We start from the raw sequence: 15840 nt of genomic DNA on the forward strand, positions 1-15840 counted from the left end.
AACAAACAGCAAACACAAAAGTTTCCCAATGTGAAGCCTCCTAGGCAAGAGAATTCATGAAAATAATCTTGTACATAGTATACAGTACTCCTGTAGCTCCAACCTATCCTTATGGCAAGGAAACCAGTCAGTCATTGGACAGACTACAGCATTATGGCAAAGTACTATTGGATCCTGAACTTGGAAAATGAACAGTGATTAATTTATACCTTGTCCACCTCACAAAAGAAAACAAAAATGTGAACATGCTCTTGGAGTTGCTAAGGCGAGCTGGAAGGAATTTCTCAGATTACCATTTTTAATAAGGAAATTATTATTGTCACTTCTTTTCTTTATTCTTTTCCACAGTCAACTCAGAGTGAGTAAATTTGGGCTCACCCTGTTATAAATTTTGTGGTATTTTTTATTCATGTAAACTCCCTAAGCCTCAATTTTATCATCTGAAAAATGGGAATAATAATATGCCACCTACTGCCTAGTCTTGTAAAGAAATTGGTAGATCTTAAAATACTTCTATAAGTTTGAGTTATTGTTATTATTGCTGCTAACCACACCACTAAGCTAAAAGAGCACACATTTATTTATGTGCTTTACCCCCAGTTCACTTCTAACAAATTCTTATCTAAACTGAAAATTAGTTTAATAGAAGAAATAGCTGATTAAATTTCTTTTAAGTCCAGGACATGTGACTGATATAAACTGATTTGTGTGGTTGGTCCACTTTGTGGTTTCTTATTTATAGGAAAATAAAACACATTTTTTTTTTTTACAGAAAAGCATAAAGATGCAAACATTTGATCTTTCATAACTACCCTCCAGTTGACATCTTCCATTCTTGGCTACAATAAACTAAAATCATGAGAGATCCTGAAGTTAATATGGGAAACATTTACTAAGCAGGTTTTTCCAGTGGACAGATACATTGTTAAGTACAAAAATTAAGTACCAAAAGGTTAACAATATAGAGAGAAATTGTGGCATTTTTCACAGAGTGACCTTTGAGGAATAATTTTAAATGGTTTTCATCTCTTTCCTAATACTGATGAGTGCCTGAATCTGAATAACCCCCAACTTCAGCTGTGTAAACAGTAGACTTTTAAACTTCTGGACAGAAAATACAAGAAGAACAAGTAACAACAAATAAAAACATGAATAAAATAATTCTCTAAGGGGTCATTTCCCTTACGTAATATCCATAATCTTCTTTCTCAGAGAAAACATGAAAAATACAACAAATTTCATTTCATTTCTTGTTCCAAAGAAAAAAATTCTAGGGAAAATAGGCAGATTTTAAAAAAATACTACTTCTACCTTGTTTGAAATCATTCAAAATCATTTTTTAAAAAAAATTACTCATGACACAAGTCTTAATTTAATTCCTAATAGATTTTGTAAAACCTTGATATTTGGAAGTGCCTTCAATGATCCCTAACCTTGTCTGTGCCACAAAGGCCCATCTCTTTGACCAGTGTTCTCTATATAGCTATGAATCTTATGACATCATAATTTTGGGAGATACAAATTTCCACTTGATCCAAAGGATGATAGGACAACACATTGTGTGTTGTTAACAAGTGTAACATACTGTTTCTCAAGGATGATTTATATGCAGTAAGTGGAATACAAGCTATTCAGGGACATGTATGAGGGGGAAAGGAAGTATCATGTTGTGAAAACAGGAGACATTGGATGAATAGTAATAGTAATATCTGGGATTTATTTAACATTTTAAGGTTTTAAGGTGCTTTATATATACTATCTCACTTAAATCTCACAACAACCCTAAAAGGTAGATACTATTATTATCTTCATTTTATAGAGGAGGAAAGAGCCTCAGAGAGATTGCTACATGCCTAGGATCATGCAGAGAGTAAATATATGTGGCACAATTTGATGCTATGGCTTTCTTTCTCCAAGTGCAGTGCTGTATCTACTATGCTAGGCTGCTTTTGGAAGAGGCAGATAAACATAAAAACATTTTAAAAATCAGTGAGGATGCTTTGCCCTATTCATGTGTGGATGATACTTAGGTTTGGGAGACCAAGGTGATTCAGTTTAATTTGGTATTACTGGAAGTTGAGTTTGGGGGTCATCTTTGAATATATTCAGAGGAAAAGGGATGCTATTGATGAGATTAAGAGAAATTGGCTATTAATTGAATACATAAATGAATTTCTGAGTCTTTGAGCCATTTTATTCTGAGAGCTAGCTTTTTTTTCCATGAATAGGTTGAGTGATAGGCTCAAAGATGTCCAGAATATGTGTCACCCCAGGGTTTAGAAAGGCTAAGCAGTCTAACTGATTTAGTGTGTGATTGAAGGTACAGAAATGGGATTGTACTTCTGTAGGTGAAATCAGAGACAGGGGTTTACCCCAGGTAATCTGGTACTGAGGAAGAAAGCCATGTTATATGGTCACAGAATGCTTTCGACCTTTCTTAAATGAGTCTCTTTGGAGTCTTCTTTCCCTCCTTGTTATGGACCTTGCCAAGTCATCCTAATTCATCTTTAGAAGAAAAGCAATAAAATCCAGAATCAATGTAACTGCAAGTCAGTAGGAGACCCCAGGCCCCTAAATAATGGGCCCCCTGGATCTGTCCTCCACAAAAAGCAAAGGCAGCAAACAGCATTACTGAGATTGGAATTCTCAGTTGGAGGGGGTAGTCAGGCAGAGCTTGCCAGAAATCAGGAGGAAAATTTGGGGAACTCTCATAGCATTTTTAATCTTACAGGAAATACTTTAGGGCATTATTGAAGGGCTACATAAAGCAAATTATGATGGACTCTGGGGGCATCAGGAAGTTGTGTTTCCATGAACTTGATGAGAAAATAGGGAATGGCAACTTGCCCACAGACAAGACTAGAGTAAATGGTGACTGAAAGGCAGCCTTTTATGGGAAGGGGCTAGTTGGGTTTGGGAAACCATTTCCCTACTTGGCAAAACTGATGACTGTAGATGATACATAGATATTTATTGACAATGAAGGTGGCTAGGGCTGCGTTTGTGTTACCATGATTGTACCACAATGCCCATATTGAAAAACAGAGCATAGATTCCAGATATACAGAGAGCCCAATAACTTTCTTCAGTAATGATAACTACCATTAAGAGCCATAAGGCTCTTTCAGAGTACTTTCAGAGTATAAAAACTTTCTAAGCATGTTTAGTAAAGAGGGAACAAAAGATTATTTGCAGCCTGGCAGTTAGATTTTTGTTTTGGGACAATACCACTTCAATATTTGTATTTATATGTTTATAAATATTTTATTTGTACCATAAATAAACTGAGCTATATGGCCATATCATTAGGAAAACATGGAAGGATTTATCCAAATTTATTGTTCACTAGCAAAGCACTTCTTTTCTTTGTCCCTAAGAAAGATGAAGACCATCTTTGTTACAGGGGAAGCAATGAAATTAGAAATTACTCTGTCCTATCCCTAACTTTAAAAATCCTAGGGAAAAAATAAGAGACCTACATTTATCTTCAATTAGAATTATCAAGGGTTTGTAATCTTGTGAGTTAAGGCCAAGGATAGTCTTCCACATTTAATTTAGATACTATAAATATCAATTTACATAGGACTTTTTGGCTGATTAGTGCCCTAAAAGTCATTCAGCATGCCCTTGACAACCTTCTGGATTGTTTCATGATTATACATGTGACTGAATCTCAATATGTTCACATCATGAACAGGAGGAACATGCCTCCCTCAAACCAGTTGTAACATTATCGCTTGTACTGTAAATTGGAGAAATTCACCTTCTATCAGCCCCTCACTACTAAGGATTCATTTTAAAACCAGTTGAATCACAAATGGACCAGGAATGTTTCAAATCATAAAAACTGGTTAGACCATCTAGAATAGAGCCCTAATAGCATTTCCTTAGAACTAAGTTTTTACCAACAATTTATACCAGGGTGCTCATGAATTATGGAGTCTCTCAATTTTTCTAAAGTAAGGGGAGATAGGTTTAACAGGAAACTAGAAAAAAGAGAAATCTTCCAAGCCTTGGAAAAGTTCTCCTGTCAACAGCTATAAGATATCCACCCAAAATGCTGAGAGCCTTAGGGGTAGAGGTGCTTAGAGGGCTAAATAGCCACAGTGACCATAAGTGACTTTACCTTTATCTACTAGGAAAGAAGACAGTACTTTAGCTAGCTTCACAGTGCCAATGGAGTATGCTGTGTTCAGACAAGTCTAACCTTTCTGTGGTTTACACTGTGGTATATAAAACAGCAGGGAAGTGATAGGCAAGTGAGGATCTGAGAAGCTTGCAGACGTTCAGCTGTGTCCTTTTTGTGGTGGCAAAGAATTGGAGATTGAGGGGGATGTCCATCAATTGGGGAATGGCTGAACAAGTTGTGATACATGAATGTAATGGAACACTATTGTTCTATAAGAAATTATGACCAGGAAGATTTCAGAAAAACCTGGAAAGACTTACATGAACTGATGCTGAGTGAAGTGAGCTGAACCAGGAGAACACTGTACATGGTAACAGTGACATTGTGCTATCATCAGCTATAGTAGATCTAGTTCTTCTCAACAATACAGTGATCCAAGACAATTCCAAAAGACTCGTGATAGAAAATGCTGTCCACATCCAGAGAAAGAACCATGGAGTCTGAATGAAGATCGAAGTGTTCTGTTTTCACTTTAAAAAATTTTTTTTTGTTTTTCATAGGTTATCCCTTTTGTTCAGTTTCTTTTTTCACAACATGACTAATGTAGAAATGTTAAGAAAAAGAAGTTTGGTTGTGATAGTCAAAGGTTTTCTCCTCTTGTCTCCCTGATAGGTCTCCTAGGGGCCATGGCTGCTGTACCATTGGAAGGGCACATAAGATGATGGAGAATGTCTATTTGCCTAGAGTTTCAGAGAGAGGGTTCGATAGGTGTAATTTTTCTAGTCAGTTGTTTTTTGCTTACAGGCACTCATTTATAGTCATATAACAATAAAGAATCCGAACACTTTGAAAACTTCAAGATTATCCTCTTTACACACTGTTAAACAGACCATGAATCACAACTTGCCACAGGCTGCAAAAACTGGGCATTTTTGTAGGCTTCTTCCCATAAACCTGGACTGCTCTCCCTCCTCACCATCATTTCTTGGAACCTCTGTCTTCCCTCAAAGTTCATTTTAAGTGCCAGATTCTTCAAGAGGCTTTTTCTGATTCCCCCAGTTGTTAGTGCCTCCCACCAATCACTGTTTATTTTGTTAGGTATTCTCTTTACTTCTTTTGAACATACTGTTTTCCTCCAGTGGAAAGTACATTTGTTAAGGACTGGGACCTTTGCCTAATTATACAATAGGTACTTAATAAATGCTTATCAATGAATTGACTGATTAGACTCTCAGTCCCGGCGTTTCTGCTTTGGGACCTAGCTCAAAAATTCAGTAACAAAGAATTATTTCATAGGCTTCCAGTAACTGTGGTACCTTTCCATTTTTCTTCCTTAGTTTTTTCTTGCAAAGAGGCTTTGGGAACATGGTAAATGCATGTGTGTGTGTGTGTGTGTGTGTGTGTGTGTGTGTGTGTGTCCTTTAAATGTCCAGGATGTCATCTAAGTCACGAGAGTCCGACAAAATTCTCGTTGATTAAAGTAGGTGTTTTGTTGGTAAGGAATATTCCCTAATTTTGGAAAGAAACTTCTGAATTTGAGTTTTCAAGAAAAGATTTATTCTATTGAAGTTAAATGTTTTGTGTTATTATGACCCTCATAGTGGGCAAGGTCTATCAACATTCAGTAGGGAAGCTTTAATTTGTTCCTTTTCTCAAATAGAAGAATCTCGTACTGAAGATAGAAAGCCATGTTACTGTCACAGAATGTTTTTGACCTTTCTTAAATGAGTCTCTTTGGAGTCCTCTTGTTTCCTTTTTTGAACCTTGCAAGTCATTCTAATACAGCTTTTCCTTTGTTCCACCCTTTACCCTCCTGCTTTCAGAGGTAGTTGTAGATCAACCTGAAGAAGAAAAGGAAGAAGAAGAAGAAAAGAAAGAATGCTACTACAATTTAAATGATGCCAATTTCTGTGACAATGTGCTGACATCCAATGTTACTAAGCAAGAATGCTGCTGTACATTAGGTGCTGGATGGGGAGATAACTGTGAGATCTTCCCATGTCCTGTCTTTGGAACTGGTAAGGAAATGCTTAGTGGGTTGTTTGGTGCTGATGCTGCCAATAAACTTTTTAGATAGTCTATTTTTTTTTCATTTTTGACTATAGCAATGGAATCCTGTTATCTAGTTCCATGACACAGGACCACTTAATAAGATCTAGAACTTAAATGGTTCTTTACGTAAATGTCGAATTTTAGATCATACTTACTTAGGCAAATGTAGCACTACATTAAACTACTGGTGCAAGAGATACCGGCCTTATCCTGACTGCTGCCCAGTTGGTGAGAGATAATACTATTTTAGATATTAAAAAATAAAATCTCTACTTTAGTACTTAATAAATGCCAGGATAGCGTAATCCTTGGCATAGTAATGCCAAGAATAAGGTAGTGCGGCATAATGGATAAAGTATTGTATTTAAGATTCCAAAAGATTAAGGTTTAAATCCTGCCTCCGATATTTACTAGCTCCGTGTCCATGGGAGAGTCAACATCTCAGAGCTTCAAACAACAAATGATAGACAGGATTGAATCTTTCTCAGTGGCAGGACTTCCCACACTAGGTCTTTGACATAGTAATTTTAAATGAGTCAACTTTTTATTTTTAATATTTCCTTTTTGAACCTTTGAAATAACAAAATATTTGACAGATTATTCATAGAGTCAGTTTGAGCTCTTGGTATACAAAGAATGTCCTACATTTAAGTGGTCATAAAATGAAGTTAGGTTTGTTTGTTTTGTTTATTTTTGAGATTTTGGACTGGAATTCATCCCCATCTCTCCTCCGATATTGCCACCACAATGGTGCGGGTCCTCATTAGCTCATGCTTGGACTATTGCAATAGCATACTGGTGGATTCACTTGCCTCAAGTCTCTCTCCACTCTAATCCATCCTCCATTTAACCACCAGTGATTGTTTTCCTAAAGCACCAGTCCAACCATGTCATCCCCCTATTCAGTAAATTCCACTGGCTTTCTATTGCTTCTGAGATCAATTCTCTGTTTGAAATTCAAAGCCTTTTATAACTTACTCCACCCCCACCCTTCCAGTTTTCTTACAACTTGCTCCCTGCTGTGTACTCTTTGATACAGTGTCACTGGGCTCCTGGCTATTCCACAAACAAGACAATATATCTCTTGGCATTTTCTCTGTCTGTCTTCTATTCCTGAAATGCTCTCCTTCCTCGTCTTGTCCTGCTGGCTTCCCTGGATTCCTTCAAGTCCCAACTAAAATCCCATCTTCTACAAGAAAGCCTTTCCTAACTCCTCTTGATTCCAATGCTATTCCTCTTTTAATTGTTTCCTATTTTGTATATGACTTGTTTGTACATATTTATTTGCTTGTTGCCTCCCCTATTTGAGCTTCTTGAAAGCAGGGACTGTCTTTTGCTATTTTTTGTATCACCAGCACTTGGCACAGTGCCTGGCACATAGTAGGCAATTAATAAATGTTTATTGACTGACTTGTCTGATGTGGATAAGTTTTTTTCTTAAAGCTACTTGAACGTGAGAACTCAATGTTACTTTTTAATTAAAATGTTTTAATTTATTCAGCAAATGTTTATTAAGTACCTACTAAGTATAAGACACTGACAGTAATAAGATAAAAATAACACAGTCCCTCCCCTTAAATAGCATACATTATACTGGGAAGATTTGATATGCACATGGATAATTAGGATGTAGTAAATCAGTGGGTAGATTTGGTTTTATTTTTTTCCCATCACAAAATTATTTATTTTAATGATTTTCTCTTTTCTGGAACCAGCTGAATTCACTGAAATGTGTCCTGAAGGAAAAGGCTTTATCCCCACTGACCACTCATCCTATAGTGTCACTGGTCAAAACTACAAAGGTGAGAACTAATCACTCATTTAAAAGTGCGCAAGTCCTATAAAAGCTTTATTTTTGTTGTAGGATAATATAATATTGGAAGTTCTTGTCATTTTTTTGGCAGAGACAGAAAAAGCTCTTCACAAAGAGAGATCAGAAATCACATATTTTATTATTAGGCAACTCTTAGGGTTTTTGCCATAATTATAACTTTGTTGTGATCTCCAGTAGAGCTTTCTTATTAGTCATTCTGGTACTACCAAGATTTGCTACTAATAGAGAGAACGGAGAAAGTGAAAAGGAAAGTAGGTGTAGAAATAGAAACCTCCTTAACCCTTCTTCTATTTTCTCTATATATGTACAGCCTTCATTTCGGATAACCTGATATCAGGTCTATAAATATGGGTATATTTCTCCATCTCCAAAGAGTTTTTATATTGCTAAAGTGAAAATGTAGGGCTTTTCCCCCTTTCTTTTCTGTCTTTTTTTTTGCATTAATCTTTTGAGTGATGTTATGGATTCAAAGTAGAACCTAAAAAAATAAATCAAAATGGCTTAATGACTAGAGAAATGAGTGACTCAAAATATTTTTCTAGCCCATCTACTTGTGGAAAGCTAAAGTATTGGTTTCTCTGTGCTTCAAAATCAGAAATGAAAAACATTCTAATATTTTAATGAATACACTTAAATTTCAGTATAAAATGGAAAAAGCAATAACTTGAAAATATATTCTGTTTTTAAAAATCATATTTAATATCACTATACCTGTGTGATTTTATCTGTTTCACTTAAGTTGTTTGCATGTGTTTTTTTCCTTAAAAGATACACATAATATAATGATTTGCATTTCATAGAAATTTTTCACTGAGAAGAGTATATATTTCTTTACCTCAATAAAACAATATTGAGTAGAACTGTGCCTATGATATTTCAGAACAGAAGAATCTAATGATTACTTCTTTTAAACTAATAGATAATGAAAGTGTATGTGATGATAAATTCATTATCATAAACTGCCCTGATATTTCATCCATAGATGCAGATGAATGTCAACTTTTTGGACAAGAAATCTGCAAACATGGATTTTGCTTGAATACCCAGCCTGGCTATGAATGCTACTGTAAGCAAGGCACATATTATGATCCAGTTAAACTACAGTGTTTTGGTAAGTCTTATTGTAGCATATGTTATTAAAAAACCATGGGAGAAGTAAATAAGTGGGGCCATGAAAAAAACTTTTTCATCTCCCCTTTTACCTTTTAAATTAAGTGCTAAAAAACTCAAAGTATTTTATGGATCTCTTGCTTGAAGGAAATTTTTATTTTTTAACTCATTACTAGTTCCACACATATATCAGAGAGTCAGTACTCAATATAGAATTATATTTCATGCCATTGGTGCAACTGAAGTATTTCTATAATATGTGCAATCTCCTTTTCATCATTTGTACCTTATGAATTAGACTTTTTTTAATACTCGTACAGAATTTTTCAGCTTAAGGAGAAAACCTCATAGATTAACCAAAGAAACATAGTAAAGGTAAGTAGTTTTGAAACCACAGTCACAAGACTTTTTACCTTGAATTTCAAAGAATATCCTGGCCAAAAATATTTCCTTTCATGGTTCAGTGATATCAGACTCCTCATTGTTTCAATGAAGAGAAAGTAGAATTTTGTTTCTTTTCAGTTTTGTTTTGTTTTGTTTTAAAATGAAGGATTTTGAAGTAAGAGTTGTTCTACTTTAGTACTGACATAACTATTTGAAAGCAGCCAATCAGGAATCTGGTCTCTCCTAAGCAATGTATCATATATGATTTTTCTTGATTTTTTTTAATTTAAGATATGGATGAATGTCAGGACCCAAACAGCTGTATTGATGGTCAGTGCATTAATACCGAAGGATCTTATAACTGTTTCTGTACCCATCCAATGGTGTTGGACACTACAGAAAAGAGGTGCATAAGGCCAACAGATTCAAACGGTATGCTCTTTTCTTGATATATCAATCATTTAGTAGACATTTATTAATCACTTACTATGTCTCAGGCACTGTGCTGTGCTAGGCTCTGTAGATACAAATACAAACAATGAAAAATCCCTACTCTCAAGGATACGTTCTATCAGCAGATACATATGAATATGCAAGGTATTTAGATATTTTTTCATCAAGATAGGTAACCAAGAACTGAATGGTACTTGATTTAGGTTCTATATTACAAGGCATTATAACTCAGGTTATACTGGTTGGAGTTGTGGTCTTGTATTCATTTACATGTTTTAAATGAACAGATGGAACAAGAGAGTGAAGTAGGTCACTTAGAATACCCCTGGTACAATTCAAGTAATGAAGCAACAAAAAAAATTCCAGGGAACAATCATTATTGTCTAAGATACTTAATGTCATAAACATATCCAAGAAAATTACAAACAAGTGGAACAAGAAAATATAACAACAGAGTGGAAGGGAGGAACTCTTCTAGGCATAAGGAAAACTTAAAGGTCCAAAAGGGGAAGAGGGAGATTCCTATTTAGGATATAGCAGCTTGACTTACCTGGTTGTATTAGAAGGTGTTAGTAGTCACGTGGCAAGAGATAGTATAGTTAAACACATAGGCAAGGTATCAGACACCCTCCTGTGGGATATAAGTTAACTTTTAACCTTGATACACTGGGTTACAAGGAGCCACTTGAAAGAGTTAAAGAAATTGATGCTTGAACAGTAGGCATATTTGGTATATTACTTTGGTTATAAGATAATGTGGAATGAAAGGAACATTAGAGTTGGGAATTCTAAGAAGTTACAGTAGTTTAGCTTTCTGGAGGAAAGTTTAGCAGTCTTCTAAGTCAACTCCCTTGTTTTGTTGATCAGAAAATAAGCGGAGGACTCCAAGTATGTTTCTTAGAAATATTTCAGTCTTTGGACTGGAGTGTATGTGGGAGACAAAGCAAGAGGAAGATATCCAACCTCTAAAATGAGGGACATACAAGACAGTGTTGCCTGTGGGAAAAGGAAGAGTCAAAAAAAAACTGGGCTCAAATTCCAGCTTCTCTACTTAAAAGGACCCCAGAATGACTTTGAGCAAGTCACCCCACCCTTCTGGGCCTTAGGAACCCCATCCCAAAAATTATAAGCTTGGACTAGGCTTTCAGTTTAGTGTAACAAATGTATCTCAATCTAGTTCAGTGTAACAAATACAGAATTATTTTCTTTCCAACTAAAGCTCCCAGCTCGAAATCCTTTGTTCCTGAGAAAGTTTAGTCCAGGAGTTCTTAACCATTTTTGTCTCTTGGATCCCTTTGGCGGTCTAATGAAGCTTGTGTACCTCCTCCCTGAATATTGTCTTTAAATAATTGAAGGAAATGTTAAATTTCAGTTGGATGTTACTTTCCCCCACTTGGGTTAAGAACACCTAATTTAGTTGGAAAGAAAAAAGGACTTTAGTATTTGTCATGTTGAATTTCAGGTAATGATATATCTAGTCAGAATATATCCTTCAGACAGTGAGAGATGTAGGGCTAATTGGAGTGAGAAGAGGTTAGGGTTAGAGATGAATACTTGTAGATTATCTGTGTGTAATACTTTGAGAACTGTTGACCTCAACTACCATGTTAAGTCATGCTTATGAAATAGGAACAGTGTAACAGTGATAGGATTACATGACTATCATCCCTTTCAGAACAAACGGAAGAAACTGATGTCTACCAGGATCTTTGCTGGGAACACCTAAGTGATGAGTATGTTTGTAGCCGACCATTGGTTGGGAAGCAGACAACTTATACTGAATGCTGCTGTTTGTATGGAGAGGCCTGGGGCATGCAATGTGCACTCTGCCCTATGAAGGACTCAGGTATGGAAAGTCCTGTTCAATTAACCTGGGAGTTCTTAACCTTTTTTTTTTTTGTCTTGAACCTATTTGGCAATATGGTAAAGCCAATGGACCTCTTCTCAGAATTGTGTTTTTAAGTATGTAAACAAAATACACAGGATTACAGAAGAAACAAGCTATATTAAAATACAATTATCAAGGTATTTTAAAAAACTTAGCCAGAAAGCTTTTTGAAACATACCACCAGCTGACTATCTTTGTAGATTGTCTTCTGTGCTGTTGTGGAGTAGCTAGCAAGTGATGAAAAGATAATCATTTCATTTATTTGCATAAATATTTCACCTTTCCTCACATATTTTGTTTGCAAATGGAGATGGGGTAAGAATGGAGCTATGTAAACCACCACAGCACACTCCAGTGCTGTGTATCTGTGACCTGGATTTGGATTTCCTTTTCCATCCACCCATGCTTCTCACACCTTGTGCAGTTCCTGTGCATATCCTCCCAAGAATCTTCTGTGGAGGATTTTTCACAGGAATCAATCATGACAGTACCCTCAAATATAAAATCAAGGGGTGGGCTGGTTGCTTGCTAAGATCCTTTTCAGTTCTGAGTCTATTATCCTATAGTATATTCCTTCACAATTTCTCCTTCCCCTGATAAATACTGCTTAGAGAGGAAATCTGTCCTGTGCCTTTGCAGTGACAGCTTCCTCTAGCTAGAATGCACTGCCTCCTTATCTCTACCTTTTCTAAAGCCTAGTTTGCTTCAGTACTCCTCTGAAGGAAACCTTTCCTGAGTCCCCACAGCTGCTAATGCCACTCCTCTCACACATGCAACAAAAATTATCCTGTATTTCTTTCTTGTGTATTCTGTATATACCTTTATATGAACATGTCATTTTTTATGATAGAATGTAGGCTCCTTGAGGGCAGGGGAATATTTTACTTTTGCCTTTGTATCCTCTATACCTAATGCCTGTCACAAGTAGGCTTTTAATGTTTGTTGATTGGTTGACTGAAACCACTCTATGATTGAATACATTAGAGACTTTTCAGCTGATGCCAGTATATTTGTGATTGAGGAAAAAAAACAAATTAGGGATATAAGAGTATTAGAAGTTAACTTGCAATTTCTCCAGGGCTGGAATTTGAAACACTTTGTTAAAGGAGCTTGGCTAGGCCTGATCAGTGCTTGTTTACCCAATTTTATGACTGAACAAACTTATTAATTGTCCAGAAGTAAGAGGGAACTGAAGATAAGTTGAAAAAAAGAAGTTGGAAGAATAAAGACTGAGCAAAATAGGGTGAAATGTGAGTGCTTATTTGTAGTTCCCTCTTATCACCTCTGACAGTAGTAACTGCCTGGGTGTTATTTGCGACTTCTTTAAAAAAAAAAATACTGTACTTAAGTCTTCGAGCAAATCACTGCTTTCATCTAGGACTCCCTATTGTCCTCATTTGTGAAATGATAGGATTGTTGTTTTTCAGTTGTCTAATTGGATTTTTTTTGTCAACTGTTATGTAGACCTTAGGTGATTATTTTGTTGTCCAACATAAAGATTTTTCAGAACCGAAAATTTTGGGAAGAGTCAATTTGGGGAAAATATTTTTCTTAATTCTTTTCTCAAAATTGATACTGGGATAGAATTACTTTAAAGAAGAAAATGCCCTAATAAATTTACTATAGTAGAATTAGTGGCCATCAAAATACACTGAACTTGGACAATCCTTCTTAAAATATATTTTTAAAATAATTTTATAGTTTCTACTTATCATGTTAGAAAGAATTTTAAACTAATGTGATTTAACGATCATAGCAATAGCTAGCATTTATATAGTACTTCAGGGTTTACAGAGTGCATTACAAATGTTATTTTTATCCTCACAAAACCACGGGAGGTATGTACTGTTATCCCTATTTGGAATAGTGTAATATGTCAAGTCCTCCTCTCTCCCCTCAAAAAAAATTTTTAATGAAATCTTAGTTTTCAGAAAGGCATCGTATACAGGAAATAAGGTGATAATAGTCATACTATACCACTCTCTGGCCAGAACACATCTAGAGTATTTAGTTCAATTCCATGTGCCACATTTCAAGAAAAACATTGATAAGCTGGAGCCTAGTCAGCAGAGGGAAAGCAAGCTGGTGAAAGACTTGGAGTTCTTGTCATATGAAGATTGCTCAAGGAACTTAGCTTTCAGAAGCCTAGCTTCTGTTCATGGAACAACAAGGAGTCCATTGTCACCAGCTCAAAGAATACATGGTGAGGTATAAGGATATTGGAAAGGTAGGAGGGGGAAACCACCTACTTAACAGTTATAAAAGACTTAAATACCAAATTGAGGATTTTTGTATTTGATCCTGGAGGCAATAGGGAGCCACTGGAGTTTATTGAATTGGGGGTGGGGGGATAGGTGGTGACATAATTTGATTGGTGCTTTCAGAAAATCACTTTAGCAGCTGAATGGAGAATGGATTGGAGTGGGGAGAGACTTGAGGCAGACAGACCCACCAGCAGGTTATTGCAATAGGCTGAATGAAGTGATGAGAGCCTGCACCAGAGTGGTGGCCTTGTCAGAGGAGAGAAGGAAGCATATTAGAAAGATATTGCAGAGGTAAAATCAATAGATCTTGGCAACAGATTGGATATGGGGGGAGGGTGGGAGATAGTGAGGAGTCAAGAATGACTCCTAAGTTGCAAGCCTGAGGTGCTGGAAGGATGGAGATAGTGTTGCCTTCAATAATAATAGGGAATATAAGAGGGGGAAAGGCTTTAGGGAAAAAGATAATGGGTTCAGTTTTGGTTATGTTGAGTTTAAAATATCTACCAGATATCTGTTTTGAGATGTCTATAAGGCAGGTGGAGATGCAAGATTGGATGTCAACAGAGAGGTTAGGGTAAGATAGGTAGATTTGAGAATCATCATCATAGTGATAGTAACTAATACTTGGGTGCTAATAAGGTCACCAAATGAGATAGTATGTAGATAGAGAGGAGGGACCAGGATAGAACCCTGCAGGACACTTACAGTTAGAAGGTATGATCAGGAGGAAGATCTAGCAAAGGAGACTAATATGGGGCAATTAATTAGATAGGTAGAAGGAGAACCAAGAGAGAGTTGTGATCTGAAACCCTAGAAAGAAAAGTGTATCAAGGAGGAGAGAGGGTAATCACCAGTATTAAAAGAGGCAGAGAGAAAGAGGAGAATGAGTATTGAGAAAAGGCCATTCAGTTTGCCATAGTTGTGTTCATGTTCACAAAACAGAATTAGACCATGAAGCCATGTTGGGGAAAAAAGAATTGGGCATATTGTTGCTCCCATAGTTCCATGATCTTAAGAAACTTTTTTTGCCTTATAGAAATAATAATCAGTTTTCTAAAAGATAGTAAAATTGAGGGAGGGTTCCTCCCCAAACCCCAAACGATTAGCTTAAACAAGTGCAGAGTGTTCTGCCTTTCACAAGCTACCTAAAATGAGTAATTGGAACTAAAGGTTTTAGCAAAGATGTTACAGAAATCCATAAATTAAATGGATCGAATTGCATTCCATACTAAATTGATAAAACTAAACATTTGAAATCACCTCATCACTTAGAAGAAACAAATTGCCTTGTTCGTTAAAAAAAAAAGATATTTTTATGACCCAGAAAAGAAAACATTAATATTGTTCAAACAGTAGGGTTTGTCTAAGAAAATACAGAAGTGAATTAAAAAGTACATGTAGCTTTGCCCCCATGAAAGCCAGCTACTATCTAAGGAAGTAAGCCTGGGCTTTTGCTTTGTTAAAGCAAACATTCAACAAGTATTTGTGAAATGCTTACCGTGTTCAGGGAACTTTGGGGATACAAAGAGATGTTACTCTTGCCCTCCTTTCAGATTCCCTACAATTTGATTGGTGGAATGGGAAGGACAAGAACACAAATAATTATGATACAGAGGAGATCCAGACAAGTATAGGGAAAAGTCCAGGTGCCATGAGAAATTTGAGGAGGTAAGAAACACTTTCACCTGAAGAAATCTGAAAAGACTAGGATTTCAGCTTTAAAGGC

The 15840-nt window shown here is 36.1% G+C and overlaps 1 protein-coding gene across 2 annotated transcripts in view; it reads left to right on the forward strand.

Annotated features, from left to right (window-relative positions):
- LTBP1 (latent transforming growth factor beta binding protein 1) overlaps positions 1 to 15840 on the forward strand; it is a 510014-nt gene that overhangs the window by 471807 nt on the left and 22367 nt on the right. For both annotated transcript variants that reach the window (XM_036749323.1, XM_036749324.1), the window contains exons 27-31: positions 5953 to 6147; positions 7897 to 7983; positions 8998 to 9126; positions 9801 to 9941; positions 11638 to 11808. In XM_036749323.1, coding sequence (XP_036605218.1) covers positions 5953 to 6147; positions 7897 to 7983; positions 8998 to 9126; positions 9801 to 9941; positions 11638 to 11808 — 723 coding nt within the window. The remainder of the gene's footprint in view (positions 1 to 5952; positions 6148 to 7896; positions 7984 to 8997; positions 9127 to 9800; positions 9942 to 11637; positions 11809 to 15840) is intronic.

This window comes from Trichosurus vulpecula, chromosome 3, assembly GCF_011100635.1.
Source record: "Trichosurus vulpecula isolate mTriVul1 chromosome 3, mTriVul1.pri, whole genome shotgun sequence".
NCBI lineage: Eukaryota > Metazoa > Chordata > Mammalia > Diprotodontia > Phalangeridae > Trichosurus > Trichosurus vulpecula.